The sequence below is a fragment of the Thrips palmi genome, unplaced genomic scaffold (genome assembly GCF_012932325.1).
Source record: "Thrips palmi isolate BJ-2018 unplaced genomic scaffold, TpBJ-2018v1 HiC_scaffold_8, whole genome shotgun sequence".
In the NCBI taxonomy this organism is placed as follows: domain Eukaryota; kingdom Metazoa; phylum Arthropoda; class Insecta; order Thysanoptera; family Thripidae; genus Thrips; species Thrips palmi.
The window spans coordinates 14,408,250-14,420,606 of NW_023144635.1; the positions used below are offsets into that span (position 1 = coordinate 14,408,250).

General features: G+C 45.0%; 1 protein-coding gene and 1 long non-coding RNA gene across 2 annotated transcripts; one reads left to right on the plus strand and one right to left on the minus strand.

The window, feature by feature from the left end:
* The first annotated feature begins 4,208 nt into the window (after positions 1-4,208).
* On the plus strand, positions 4,209-7,911 carry LOC117653801. The gene is made up of 10 exons (XM_034399708.1): positions 4,209-5,612; positions 5,974-6,067; positions 6,148-6,298; positions 6,473-6,574; positions 6,664-6,833; positions 6,940-7,121; positions 7,214-7,246; positions 7,339-7,587; positions 7,662-7,782; positions 7,888-7,911. The coding sequence occupies exons 1-9, from the start codon at positions 5,340-5,342 to the stop codon at positions 7,692-7,694; spliced, it is 1,287 nt and encodes a 428-aa protein (XP_034255599.1). The 5' UTR covers positions 4,209-5,339; the 3' UTR covers positions 7,695-7,782; positions 7,888-7,911.
* LOC117653802 lies at positions 6,590-8,583 on the minus strand. The gene is made up of 3 exons (XR_004588250.1): positions 8,494-8,583; positions 7,861-7,964; positions 6,590-6,803 (listed from the first exon to the last, which is right to left on the minus strand). It is a non-coding gene; the product is annotated as an uncharacterized LOC117653802 (long non-coding RNA).
* Between the last annotated feature and the right edge of the window lie 3,774 nt (positions 8,584-12,357).

Below are 12,357 nucleotides of genomic sequence, written 5' to 3' on the forward strand. Positions count from 1 at the left end.
AAAATAAAAGTAATGGTATGTAAAGTTATGTTTATGCATACATTACCTATTGGTGACTGTTATTCAATGTTCTTGTAAGCTCTAAAAGCAAGACACCCAGTCCTTTGATATTGGGAAAACATTCGAATCGACCAACAAGAACCACAGAAGCTCAAAAAGAAACTATTAGGACGCATATCAACCTTTATCCCAGAATGCCATCTCCATATGTGCACCGGTAAAACAAAGGCATAAAAATTATGCCCTTTAGGGCATAAATACTCTTTTACGCCCTTCCCAAGGGCATAAATCGTTTTATGCCCATGGGAAGGGCGTAAATAATATAGGAATTTCCAGCAAAATTTTAATGCCCTTCCCAAAGGCATTAACGAATTATGCCCTTTAAGGGCGTAAATCGTTTACGCCCTTAAAGGGCATAATTTTTATGCCTTTGTTTCACCAGTGTGAGGGCACGAAGCAAGAGGTATTTTGTTGAAACTGATTTAAATTTAACAACTAAAAGATGAAACTAGATTAAATCATAAAAGCTCTGTTTAAAATTTTGAAAGGCAAGATGGTCTGAGATAAATTATATTAAAACACGTTTAATCTTGGAGTTCGGGCAAGGCATGCTTTCACAGGTGTGCATACGTAGGTGCTGTAACGATGATTAAAGAAAAGCAAAACCGAGGGGGGAACAGCTTCCCACATTCATTGTACAAAATTTGACCACATTCCACATTCAGGTGGCAAAAACGCCTGAAAGTAGACAACATGAGTGGCAAAAACCCCAGAAATCTTGCACATTCACATAATCATTGTACACAAATCTTTATAGTGGGTCATCCCTCGAGCAAAACAGATACAAGAACTTACTGTTTGGCACAATTTTTGATGTGCGTTCTTTATTGATAGTTCCGTAGTATAGCAAATATGGATTGCTAGTAAGGATGATGTGCGACTGGATGAGTATTATTTCTTCCGAAGGCAATATTTGGATATATGACTTTGGCAATACACACCACATTGATATACCACTGCTGCTTGATATTGTGGCTTTCAAGTCAGTTCCAATGCAAGACTCTCTTGTTTCAATATTCAGGACCTTGTAAGGCACTCGTGGATGCAACTGAGACATTCGCACACGAGTTGCATGTAGCTGCAAATCAGATATAAAGAAAACAGTGTCAGGGAATCATCATTTGGAGTAAAATGTAAATGTGAAGAATTATACGAAAACTGCAGGAAACTTAAGATGGAAAGGTTAGACTGGTAAATTGCACTGAACACAATGAGGGAGTATTGAAGAGTTTTGACTACCTGAGGTTCATATGAGTTTTCATTTCAGACTTCAGCAGTCTCAAGGTGGATGTTTGTTGTATCAATCAGATGGAGAAGGACACAGGGCTCAAAAATAGTTTTTGTTCACTTACAGCCATGCCTCCGTGCTCGTGCTCCGACCAAATTTAGACTACCGACACCGTCCGTCATGTGTCACGATGTAATGTGTATTTCAGAATTCCGTCATCCAAACTCGAAATCGGACGTCGGTACAGGCGTTCTTTTCTCCCAATTCAGTCAAATATAGTTATGAATTTTAATAAACCATAATCTATGAATTTTAAAAACTTGGTCATATTAACAGGAGAAACTTTCTTACTTTTAATTATAAAAAAATCTTTGTAAACTGCTTCACAACCCAATTTCTTCTAATGAAGATGGATTTTTTTTGCAGTGTACTGCTTGCCACCTTTTTGTCTCCTTAAAGGCAAGTTTCCAGGTCTTGCCATCTAAATTATACACAGGCTAGATTATTGGTCATTATACTTCTGCCATCAAGTTCATAGCAGACTGTTTTCCTTTGGTACCTAGCAGGGAGTATCGGATTCAGCGTAAAAAGTGTTTTTATGGTTTAAGATTTAAAAATCTCTCCTATGACCAACCTCATTTGGTGTCACTTGCCTAAATATTGGCATCTTTATGTACTAACACATATTATTTTTTCCTCTCTTCACCATTCCTTTACCGAACCTCCTACAATGGGGCGCTTTAGCCTAGGCATGGTAGCCTTAGTGTGCAAACGGAGAGCCAGGCTCCTTGGAAGTGAGTCAAGACAATGTCTGGTGTTGGTGCTACGAATGCTGCAGGAACTAATGTACCTTCCTAAACCTTTCCACAGTCAGTAGGATGAGGCTGTGCACTGCCTATGCCATACACAGAAGAAGAGAAGGCACTCATCAACTGTTTGCTCACACTGAAAATCCAAGTATGGGACAGGCATGCACTAGATAACGTGGGACAAACCGTGTCCCACGTTTGTAAGCGTGGGACAAATCCGTGTCCCACACTTGCAAGCGTGGGACACTTTCTCACGCTTGCAAGTTGCATGCCTGTCCCACAGTTGGATTATCACTGCAATTTTTGTGTATACCTATTTATAGGCGGTTCCTTGCCTCTTGAATCACTAGAGGGTGGCCTTTGAGTACGAAGACTACAGGGAAGACGGAAGAGATGTGCGAATCAAGTATTTTTATTTCAAACTGGAATTGAATCCAAAAAAAGTTTCGAATCGACTTCGAATCCCGATGAGGAAAATGTTGTCGAACTGAATCGATCCGAATTTTAAAGATTAAGAATCGAATCGAATTAAAACTGAAACCAAGAAAGAAATAAAAAATCTCATTCAACGAACGTTAATGAAAGCAGATGATACTCGTTTGGTTTTCTTTCGATGATATTCGTTTGGTATTGCCGCGTGTGCTAGTTGTAGCGGTGTGCTCTCATGTCTGTTTTGTATTTAAAACTGCAAATAAGAGTGAGAACATAAATGAATAAAAATTATATTCTTTAGGATGGGTCATTGTAGGAACATAAAAAGTATTTACATTTCTCCTCCTCCTTCGCCTCGCCAGGAAGGCGGTGCCTCGTCTTCCGCATGGGTCTGCCGGCGCTGTACCGGGGGAGTGAGTGGCCAGTGAGCAGGCCGTCGCGCGCGAGGAGGGGTGCCATTGTCGATGTTTCGCGCAGACTGCGAGCCATGCCTCACACACCATACCGCCCCGGCCGCCAGCCCCTATTATTGTTAGGATTCACGCTTTGGTTTCTGGACTCTCGAGTAAAAGCTAGCTGACACCTCTATGTGTCTTGTATTGTTCTAGGTAGCAATAAAGGTAGCAAAAAAGGTATCATCTGCTAAAAAATAGTGTGTTTTAAAACACATTTTCTGTATGAAGGAAGGGCAAAGAGCAGGAATAAAACAATATACATCTGATGTTGCTTTAATATAACAAGGTAGGCGTACGCTAGACCGTGTCTTGTCGTAACGGGCTTCGCGATGCTGCGCCAGTTCCGACAACCTACGCCTGGCGTTTACACCTACCCTACCTTCCTTGGCCTGCGGCGCTAGCCTGCCTTCGGCAGGGTACTAACCTAAACAAACCATAGAATTGGGCGTGATCCCCTCAAAAAATGGCATTTGGTCCTCAAATCTACATCAATGGGACTTAACTTTGGGTCGGGGATCCGAATGGGTTCTATTTTCGTCATCAGCCTCAAAAACATAGGAAACGACATGAAACTTGGCAAAAAGTCCTCAGTATTACAAAAAAAAGTTGTCTTTTTTCTGCCGTTTTTAAAGTGATTTTTGGCTAATATGAACGAATGGATTGAGATAGAAAGCTGAATTTTGGTGTGTGGCGAGCCAAGGACGTACCTAATGAGCCTGCAAAATCTCAGCTGAATAGGCCGAGCCGTTCAGGAGGAGTAGTGCGGACACACAGACAAACAAAACTTTCCGAAGAACAGGGAATTCTGTGTTCTGTAGATAAGAGGAAGGGAAAACCACTTGATGCTGCTACTAAAAAGGCTGTAAATGATTACTACTATCGCCAAGATTTTACCAAAGAACTTGCTGGAAAAAACACAGCGTTGGCGTTCGTCCAGGCGATGTTTCCACCATGGCGATGATTGACCGAAAGTGCTCCATCGGCCAGAAGCTAAGAATCGGGTGCTCTCAAGAACGAAGCTATAAGCCGAGACGGGCCTTCTCGGACCGTGAAATCGGACTGCCTGTCCGTATGTGCGCAACATTTGCAGTGTACACAAGAAGCGCTTCCATACTATGTACTCCGTTTCTCAGAAGGAATGTTGCAATCCCTTTGGAGTTCACCAGAGGCGGAAGGTGCAGTCTCACTGCCAGTCCAAGTGTGGACCAAGTACGCACTAGGTTGCGTGGACCAAAATGGTCCACGCTAGGAAATGCGAACCACTGTTGGTCCACGCAAGAAAGTGTGGACCATCAGTGGTCCACGCTAGAAAGCGTGGACCAAGAATGGTCCACGCAAGGAAGTGTGGACCAAGAATGGTCCACACTTTCTTGCGTGGACCATCAGTGGTTCGCACTTCCTTGCGCAGACCATTCAAATGTCCTACGCTTGGCTTGATAATACAATGGAATTTAAATTTGGTCTGTATGCGATGCCAAGCTATCTTAAAATTGGATGTCTATTTGCAATCTTTTATGAAACTGCCTGTGGTCTCAAAGCTTGTATCACAATCCCAACTGAACAAGATGCTGATGCTGCAGTGGTGCATCATTGAAACCCTTTATTGCAACATACCTGAACCCAAATGGGGAAAGAGAACACCTATCCTATGCCTGCTGTGATCGGTGCGATTCGAGGCTCCGTGAAGAAATCGTTGACAAGGAAGGTGAGCACAGAAAGAGATGCTGGATAGCTGGGATGAGGGCAGTCACAAGGAAACTGAGCGGCCATGGCACTGGCCCTAACCTGCTCTTCCCGTCACCTCTGCCACTCGAAAGTCAGTCCGAGAACCTTCCTGACGCGTCACTTCACACTGTACGCAGAGTCCGGCACTGTTTTGAGTACACAGGGCGACTGTCTGACGAAATCACTCGCGCACCACAAGAGTTTGGGTGAATAAAATTACTTGCATCGCTACCGAAACGGATGAAAGCCAGAAACACAAACAAACAACAAGTGTCGTCTGCCACTGCCGCGGCAGCGATCGTCTTTTGTTTTCAGTATGGCCTTCCGCAGGGCTCCACAGGACCACATCCCTACAAGACTGGCGTTTTTAATCATCTAACAAGATTGAATAAAGTTAGAAAATAATTTAAAAATAGAGAATACTTTTTGTTATGATTTTCGTTTGTGTCTGTTTAGAAAGGTGACACAAAGCGTCTTAATTTGTTTCTTTGGTATTCTTCGAAGAGAATTTTTAGTTCGACTGTTGGCACTAACTGCGCTTGCGCGCAGTTTTGGCTGCAATTCAACTTGATTTTCAGTTCGTCAGCCGTTAACGGTCAGCTGATTTGTGGTTGAGTAGAAAACTTTATCATGGATACTTTCATTGTTAAATTTGGACCAAGGATTAAGAAAGTTGAAGTAGCTCTAGAGGAGCCGTTCTCTTTTAAGTATGTGTTGGAAAGGGCTATCAGAAAACTGATGGAGTGCGACCCTTTCATGAAGAACCGTGCTTCCAGTGGCTTTTTCATGACTCAGTACAGTGAACAAAGCAAATTGTCAATTGAGATCGATGATGCAACCAAGTACTGGGACATAGACCCCAACCTGCCAATCGAGTTGATGCTCTTCGAATCAATTAATTTTGTGAGTATACAAAAGCTAATAGACCTTGGAACCAACCTGTGCACAGTTGAAAGGCGGGCCTAACAAGCCTCTTTCTCCCTCCCTCTCTATATCCCTCTCTGTTTTCAATCAAAGGATAACTTAAGCCCCCTCTCCTCATTAAATATCATTCCTATTTATCGGTTGGTTCCGGTGCCCTTGTACTGGCGCAGTACTCAATAGTTAGTTGCTTATGAGAGGCCATGGTCTGTTAATTTTTTAAATGTGGCCTAATTGTGGACAGTGAAAACATTAGAAAGCTTATTACTATGACCTGTTGGTTCTGTCTTGGCATGACGGCAAAACTGTAAAATGTTTTCTTTAAATGCACCATTGTCTGCAGGAGATTCCAACTAGAAAGACCACAGAGCCAGCAGCACTGCCAACAACAGCCGATCCAATAACACCTTCGGTTCTAAGCTACATGGACAAGCTGGGTAAGTTCTTTCACATCAACGCAGTTTCAAGGCAAATGCTAAATTGAAAGCTGTTGTCACCTCTATGCATTTGTTTAAAGGCTTAGTTGTTCACCACGATCCGGCTTTGGTGACTCCTTCACCTACTGCAGTTACTCGAGGGGCAGGAACTAGTACTGCAGCTGCAGCTCCCAAATCAACACCTGCTGCAAGAGCTCACAATTCAAGATCGAGCAATACTCCGTCAAGCAGGTAATTTCACTTCATTTCTGTCACATATTTTTATGTCAAAGTCAAACAGAGTATAAGTACCACATCCTTTGTTGTCTGGTTTCTTTCTATCAAATTAAAAAACTTTATTAAAATTACAAAACTAATAAGTTAAAGATAATAATAAAATATCATTTCTTGTGTTAATTATTTTAGTAAAACAGCAGTGTGTGATAGCAGTAAGCCATCAACAAGCAACCCGTCAACAAGTAATCCATCAACATCAGGGCAGATATTGTACAGTCCACAGCCTTCAAGGTAAGCATGAAATTCTATTGTTTCAGACTACAATATTAACATAATAAAAAAGAAACAAATCTGAGTATTCATTTTAAATATACTTTTAGGAAAAAGAAGAGTCGTGTTGCTCAAAGTGACGATGAAAGTGATGGTGAAGGGGAATACTTGGAGCGTGTGCTGCAGCGGAGAGAGCAAAACAGAGCCGTACTGGAACAGCTGGTTCCTTCTGATGCCCCAAAGCTGCGCCCTGCAACCAGGAAACAAGGCAAAAAAAAGGGTTAGTCATTTTAATTTAAGTTATTTCTCATGATCATAATCGTATGTATGAAGAACACCACATGATCTGTTGATTAAAAAAACATGAACTTTGAAACTCTTTTCAGGAAAGGAGAATATTGAACCAAGAATAATGCCAAGCCGTGCAGCCAAGCAGAAAGTTCCAAGTGCAAATGAAAATCAGACAGGTGATGATGAAGAGATGGAAGAACAAGAGCGCATCAGTCAGGAGGACACACTGATAAATGATGGACCTATAGCAAGTCACAGTGGAAGGAAAACAGTTCAGGTTTGTTCTTAGACATCTTAGAGAACTTAAGACAATTAATCATGGTTCCTCAATGAATCTTGTTGACTATATTATTATTGTTATTATTACAGGTTAATGTAGTTGGTAATTTCCATAAGAAAAAGGTAAGTTCTATTGCCTGCATTCTTTATAAAATTCAGATGATTTGTTACTTTTGTTAGTGGATTATGTTTTCTGTTCGTATTTTGTTAAACAGAATCACAAACTGATTGGAACAGTAATTACGAAGGCCACCCCATTACCTGAATTTCCAAAGGCATTGAAAGGATCCTTAGAGCGTGGCATTTACAATACAAGACAAATGAATGCTTTCCTCAAATCTCATGTTGCAAACATTTCAAAAGATCGTAAAGGTCAGATTACAAAAGCAGAGTATAAAAATCTATCAGTGCAAGTGACAAACCGATTTGCATCCATGAATTTCGCACATGCAGACACTTACAGGGTAAGCAGCATCTAAGCCTGGCATAAAAGTCATATCACTTCTGTAATAATATGGCCCAAAAACTTTCTTTCTAGCTAAAAATAAAGAAAAGCTCAGCGACAGTCTGAGAGCTGCAAGATATTACCCAAAGAAAAGGGCAGCCAGGAGGGCAGCAGCACAAAGGAGAAGAGATGAGGCCTCAAGAAACCAAACCACGTAAGATAAAACTCGAATCAAACTAACTTCTCTGATTTGAGTTTATTTGAATGACAATTTCTTTCATTTTCTGTTTACCTTATTAACTGGATTCTTGTGCCGCAGGACTGAAGGAGAAGAAAATCCTCGAAATGATGAGACGGAGGAACCAGCAGATCAGGCTGATGCCATCCTCCAAAAACCTGTTGTCAACAGAAAAAGTGTTAGAATGTGCATTAGTTCTTCAACTCAACGAATTCCCTTCATAAAAACTCATTCAGTTGAAGAGGTGATTTTGAAGTACCCTTATTTAAAAGAGGCAGACTTGGTAAGAAGTGGCTTTGAGACATAATTCATTAAGTACTCATTAGAAATTCTAATTATATTAAAATGAAAATTTTCCACTTGCAGCTTATATATGAGTACAGCACTAGAGTTCCATTGCCATTAAAAAAATTGCAAGAAAACTTTTTGAACAGCTTGCCCTCTCTAGCTCACATTTTAGATGGACAAACACCAGATGAGGATGATGAGCTTGGCAAAGTAATGATCTATCATGGCATTGAGAAATTTTACTCTGGAGGGGAGGAACATTTACCATCTATACAATTTTGTGAGGTAAATCGTGTGGTTATTTTGGTGAAAATATACTTAAGAGATGTAAATTATCATATTCATTGTTTTTTTCTTTACAGGCAGCAAACAGGAATGCTGTGCCCCTAAATAACATACCAGTTGGTCAAGCCCCTGCAGTTGTGATTGTCAAGGATGGCAGCAAGATTCTCCAGAGTGCAAGTCTCATTTTTGATGGCTCTGTTTTAACAACGGTGGCGTTATGGCCGGGAGGCGCCGGGCTCTGTTTCGGCCTAGCTGTGGCCGCGGTTTTGTTTCACTTGCGAACTGATGCCCGTGATTGTGCACAGAACGCATCACGCACGCTGAATCTTCCCTACCGTCACACTGTAAAAAAATAGTTGCGAATTCTTGCTACTTGGGTGCTGAAACGCCCCTGCACCCACCCTTCGATCACGAATTTCACAGCCCAAAGGGTCGCGAAATTTAGTAACCCACTGGCGCCAAAATTTTGTTGCCCAATGGGTGTATAAGGGAACCGTTCTTACCCAAACAGTACATTTCTCACGTGGGCAACAGTAGGTCCTCCCGCTGCCCAAGGTGCATAAATTTTGCACCTTGGTCGCAAGACGCATCCCAACTTGCCCACGTGTATAAATCCCATGCACTCTGGGCAAGGGCCGCTTGGAGGTGTCTTAAAATGCGGGCTGACCACAGAAAAATCACGAGGTGCATGGGCATCGAACCTGCAACCTCCACTCAGGACCCAGCCCCTCTGACCACTGCGCTACCACGCTGCTGGTCGACGAGGCTCGGCGGAGGCTACTTGACCCAGCCGGCTCTCGACGGGCCTAACGCCAAAAAGTTGAAAAAAAAGAAAATATCCATCGGGATGCGATCCCGCACCGGCGCAGCATGGTAGCAGCGGTCGTATCCACTACGCTACCGCTGGAAATGCCTGATGGCGGGGTGCCGCAGCTGTGACTTCCCGCCGCGTCGCCCGGTGCCCGGTAGCCGTTCCCCCTCCACCTGTGCGCCCGCGCGCGTTACCCCCTCCCGGCAGGCTGCGACGCAGCTCCGGTACGTTGTCAAAGGCAGACAGTCGGTCGGTGTGGTCGGTGCCGTGACGTCACCGCCTGCCCGGATCTGTGACTGCTAATAGTTATTCAACATGTTTAGAAATCAATGAAAGGCACAGAAGTCATGTAAAAAAGGCTCGCCATTGATCTCTGAACATGTTAAATCACTTTTAACAGTCACAGATCCAGGCAGGCGGTGACGTCACGGCACCGACCACTCCGACCGACCGACCAGTCGTTGGAACCAAGCGCAACCAGGCTGACCATACAGCCTGCTGCGCGCTCACCGACGCGGTGTCAACACTGGCAGACGGTCGTAAAGCAACCGTAGCCGGTCCGACTGTAGTTGAGAGTGGGGGGCCGCAAGAACTCCACTGGCCAATATAGGCTTCGCCTCGGCCAAATAAAGAAGATCCTTTCTCTCTCTCTCTCTCTCTCGGTACCCGGCACGCCGCGCACGCCTGCAGGCCGAGCTGGGGCCCGCTGGTGCCTCACGGCACCTCACAGAGTTAGTGGGCCTCGTGTGGGCCTCGTGTGCTTTCCGCGATTTCCCAGTGTGACCCCTCGGCTCATATGAAAGAGGAGGTCAAAATCTACCGATTCCCGCAAAAAAATCGTTTCGATTATGTTTTGCACATTTAGCCCTTTTTCTGGCGCTTAGCAACCGCACTAAACGTCGGACCATGGTGCGGACCGAAAGGTGCCCCCACTAATGGGCCGGCGAGGGCGAGCCCGGCAGAAGTCGTGGTCGGCATCGGGCCTCAACGCGATCGCTTTTATTGGACTCTTGGTGAGCGAGCTCGACCCTCGCCTCATTTAATTATCTATTTTATTTCGAGTTGACTTGATTTGACGACGAATGAATCAAATTAGGGTAGGTTAAACTTCGTTTCAAGAAGATCACACCGCTGCACTTGTCTAGGGTACCATGGTGCAGGACCAGTCGCATTCGGGGCCATGCTAGAGATGTTTCGCTCTCCATCGAAACATGGAGAGCTCGCTCGCACCCCGACGGGCGTAAGGTCCGACAGCGACAGGTAGGTCAGCAGGATTCAATAACTCCGCGCGGGGTCTAAGTTATGATCATGCGTCTCACTCGCACCCACGCGGAACGCCCCACGAGTGCGAGAGGGACAATGCATGCATGGCCGCAGGCAGAGAGCGGCATTGGGCGTGTACCAGAACCACAGTGTCCGTCCAATCGGGCGGTTCCCAGCAACCGTCCAGTGCTGCGCAGAGAGACAGATGATTCGGAACTAGCCGAGGCAGCCGAGATGCACTCGTCTCGTCTGCACTCGGGCCGTCTCCCGAACGGCAGCCGAACTCGAAAGCGCGTCTGTCACAGAGCCCCTGGCGAGACGACCTTGTCTCGTTTTGCAGTGCAGTCGAGCATGTGTCGGGCCCGAAATGGCGGTCTAGCCCCTAATGGTAATGGTAATGCGGGGTAGGCAACCCACCTCTCACCTGTGCCGAACAAGAGGCCTACCCAGCAGGGCGGCCGAGTGCCACTCGAGACGCCACCGCTTCCCCGGCCCCGGGGGTACCGTCACATTAGTGCTCAAAAGTAGTTTGCCTCTTTTTGTCAGGAGACAGTCTGGTCAGTGGTAGTGAAAGACATTAAATTTTTCCTTTAAATCCTTGCAATCATCCGAAATTCCATGCAATAGAAATCTTTGAAATCCTCCGCAATCTGCCGCAATCCCGCGAAATCATCTGCAATCTCGCGCAATCCTTCCAAAATATTCCGCAATCCTGCGCCTCCTTGCAATCATGTGTTCACCAAAAAGGGGAGTTATTCCCCCCTCGTGCATACCTGTCAAGTATGCATCTGTAGATTGTTAGTACTCAGCTAGGTATGCATCTGTAGGTGAGTACTTATAAGTATGCATCTGTAGATGCATACTGAGTACACACTTCAGTTTGTAGAGTAATACTGACTAAATACTGACCACGGTCTTAATGTTCAACTTACAAGAAATCAGGAAAAAGTGCCATTGGCTCGCATTGGAAAATACTGCAAAGACCACAACATATAAATGGTTTTCAGCACCGTTGGAGTAAGAAAGAGAACATTCTCAGAATATGGATGTTGAACATGACAGATCAAATGGTTTGCAAGAATATAGACAGCATGGTTCATTGAAATATTCAGAAAATTTCATTAGATTGTCAAAGCAAGAAGCAGGATTCGACACAGAGGGCGAACATTTTGATTCCACAACCATTAGCATTGAACAACAGCCGTTTTTCGCAAAAAAAATGCTGGTGTTGCTGCTTTTGTCAATTGTATTGTTTCCACCTTATTGCAGGTTTCTTTAGCCATTCTTCATAATCGTAAATATTGCGACCATATGCAGGCCCAGTCGCATTCGGGGCTCCATTCCAAACAGTCATCGCGCTGTCTCACTCGCACCCAAGCGGAACGCCCCACGAGTGCGAGAGAGACAATATGCATGCATGGCCGCAGGCAGAGAGCGGCATTGGGCGTGTACCAGAGTGTCCGTCCAATCGGGCGGTTCCCAGCAACCGTCCAGTGCTGCGCAAAAGACAGAAGATTCGGAGCTAGCCGAGGCAGCCGAGGTGCACCCGTCTGCACTCGGGCCGTCTCCCGAACGGCAGCCGAACTTAAAAGTGCGTCCGTCCCGCGGTCGTCAAATACGCAGCGCTCCGCCATTTTTTCCTGTCGGTTGACGGGGAACCGCTCGAGCCTTCGGTTCCAACCAGCCATGCTCGGCGGTGGGATGGCTATGCGGATGCTACCTCTGGCTCCGGCGAGGAGGCGCGGTGCGGTCCCAGCCGATTTCGAGCCAGCCGGCGGCCAGGCAGAAAAGTTCATCTGAACGTGGCTCAAAATGACACGTTTTTCAACATTGGTACCAATATGCGTTTCGAAGCGCGCTGATCAATTCTGTACCCATGAAAATTGTTCAGTGATTTATTGTCA

Coding starts and splice junctions, on each gene's coding strand:
- LOC117653801 (XM_034399708.1), top strand. CDS start 5,340: ATGGATACTTTCATTGTTAAATTTGGACCAAGGATTAAGAAAGTTGAA. Junction 6,834..6,939: donor GAAACAAGGCAAAAAAAAGG/GTTAGTCATTTT, acceptor AACTCTTTTCAG/GAAAGGAGAATATTGAACCA. Junction 7,588..7,661: donor CACATGCAGACACTTACAGG/GTAAGCAGCATC, acceptor CTTTCTTTCTAG/CTAAAAATAAAGAAAAGCTC.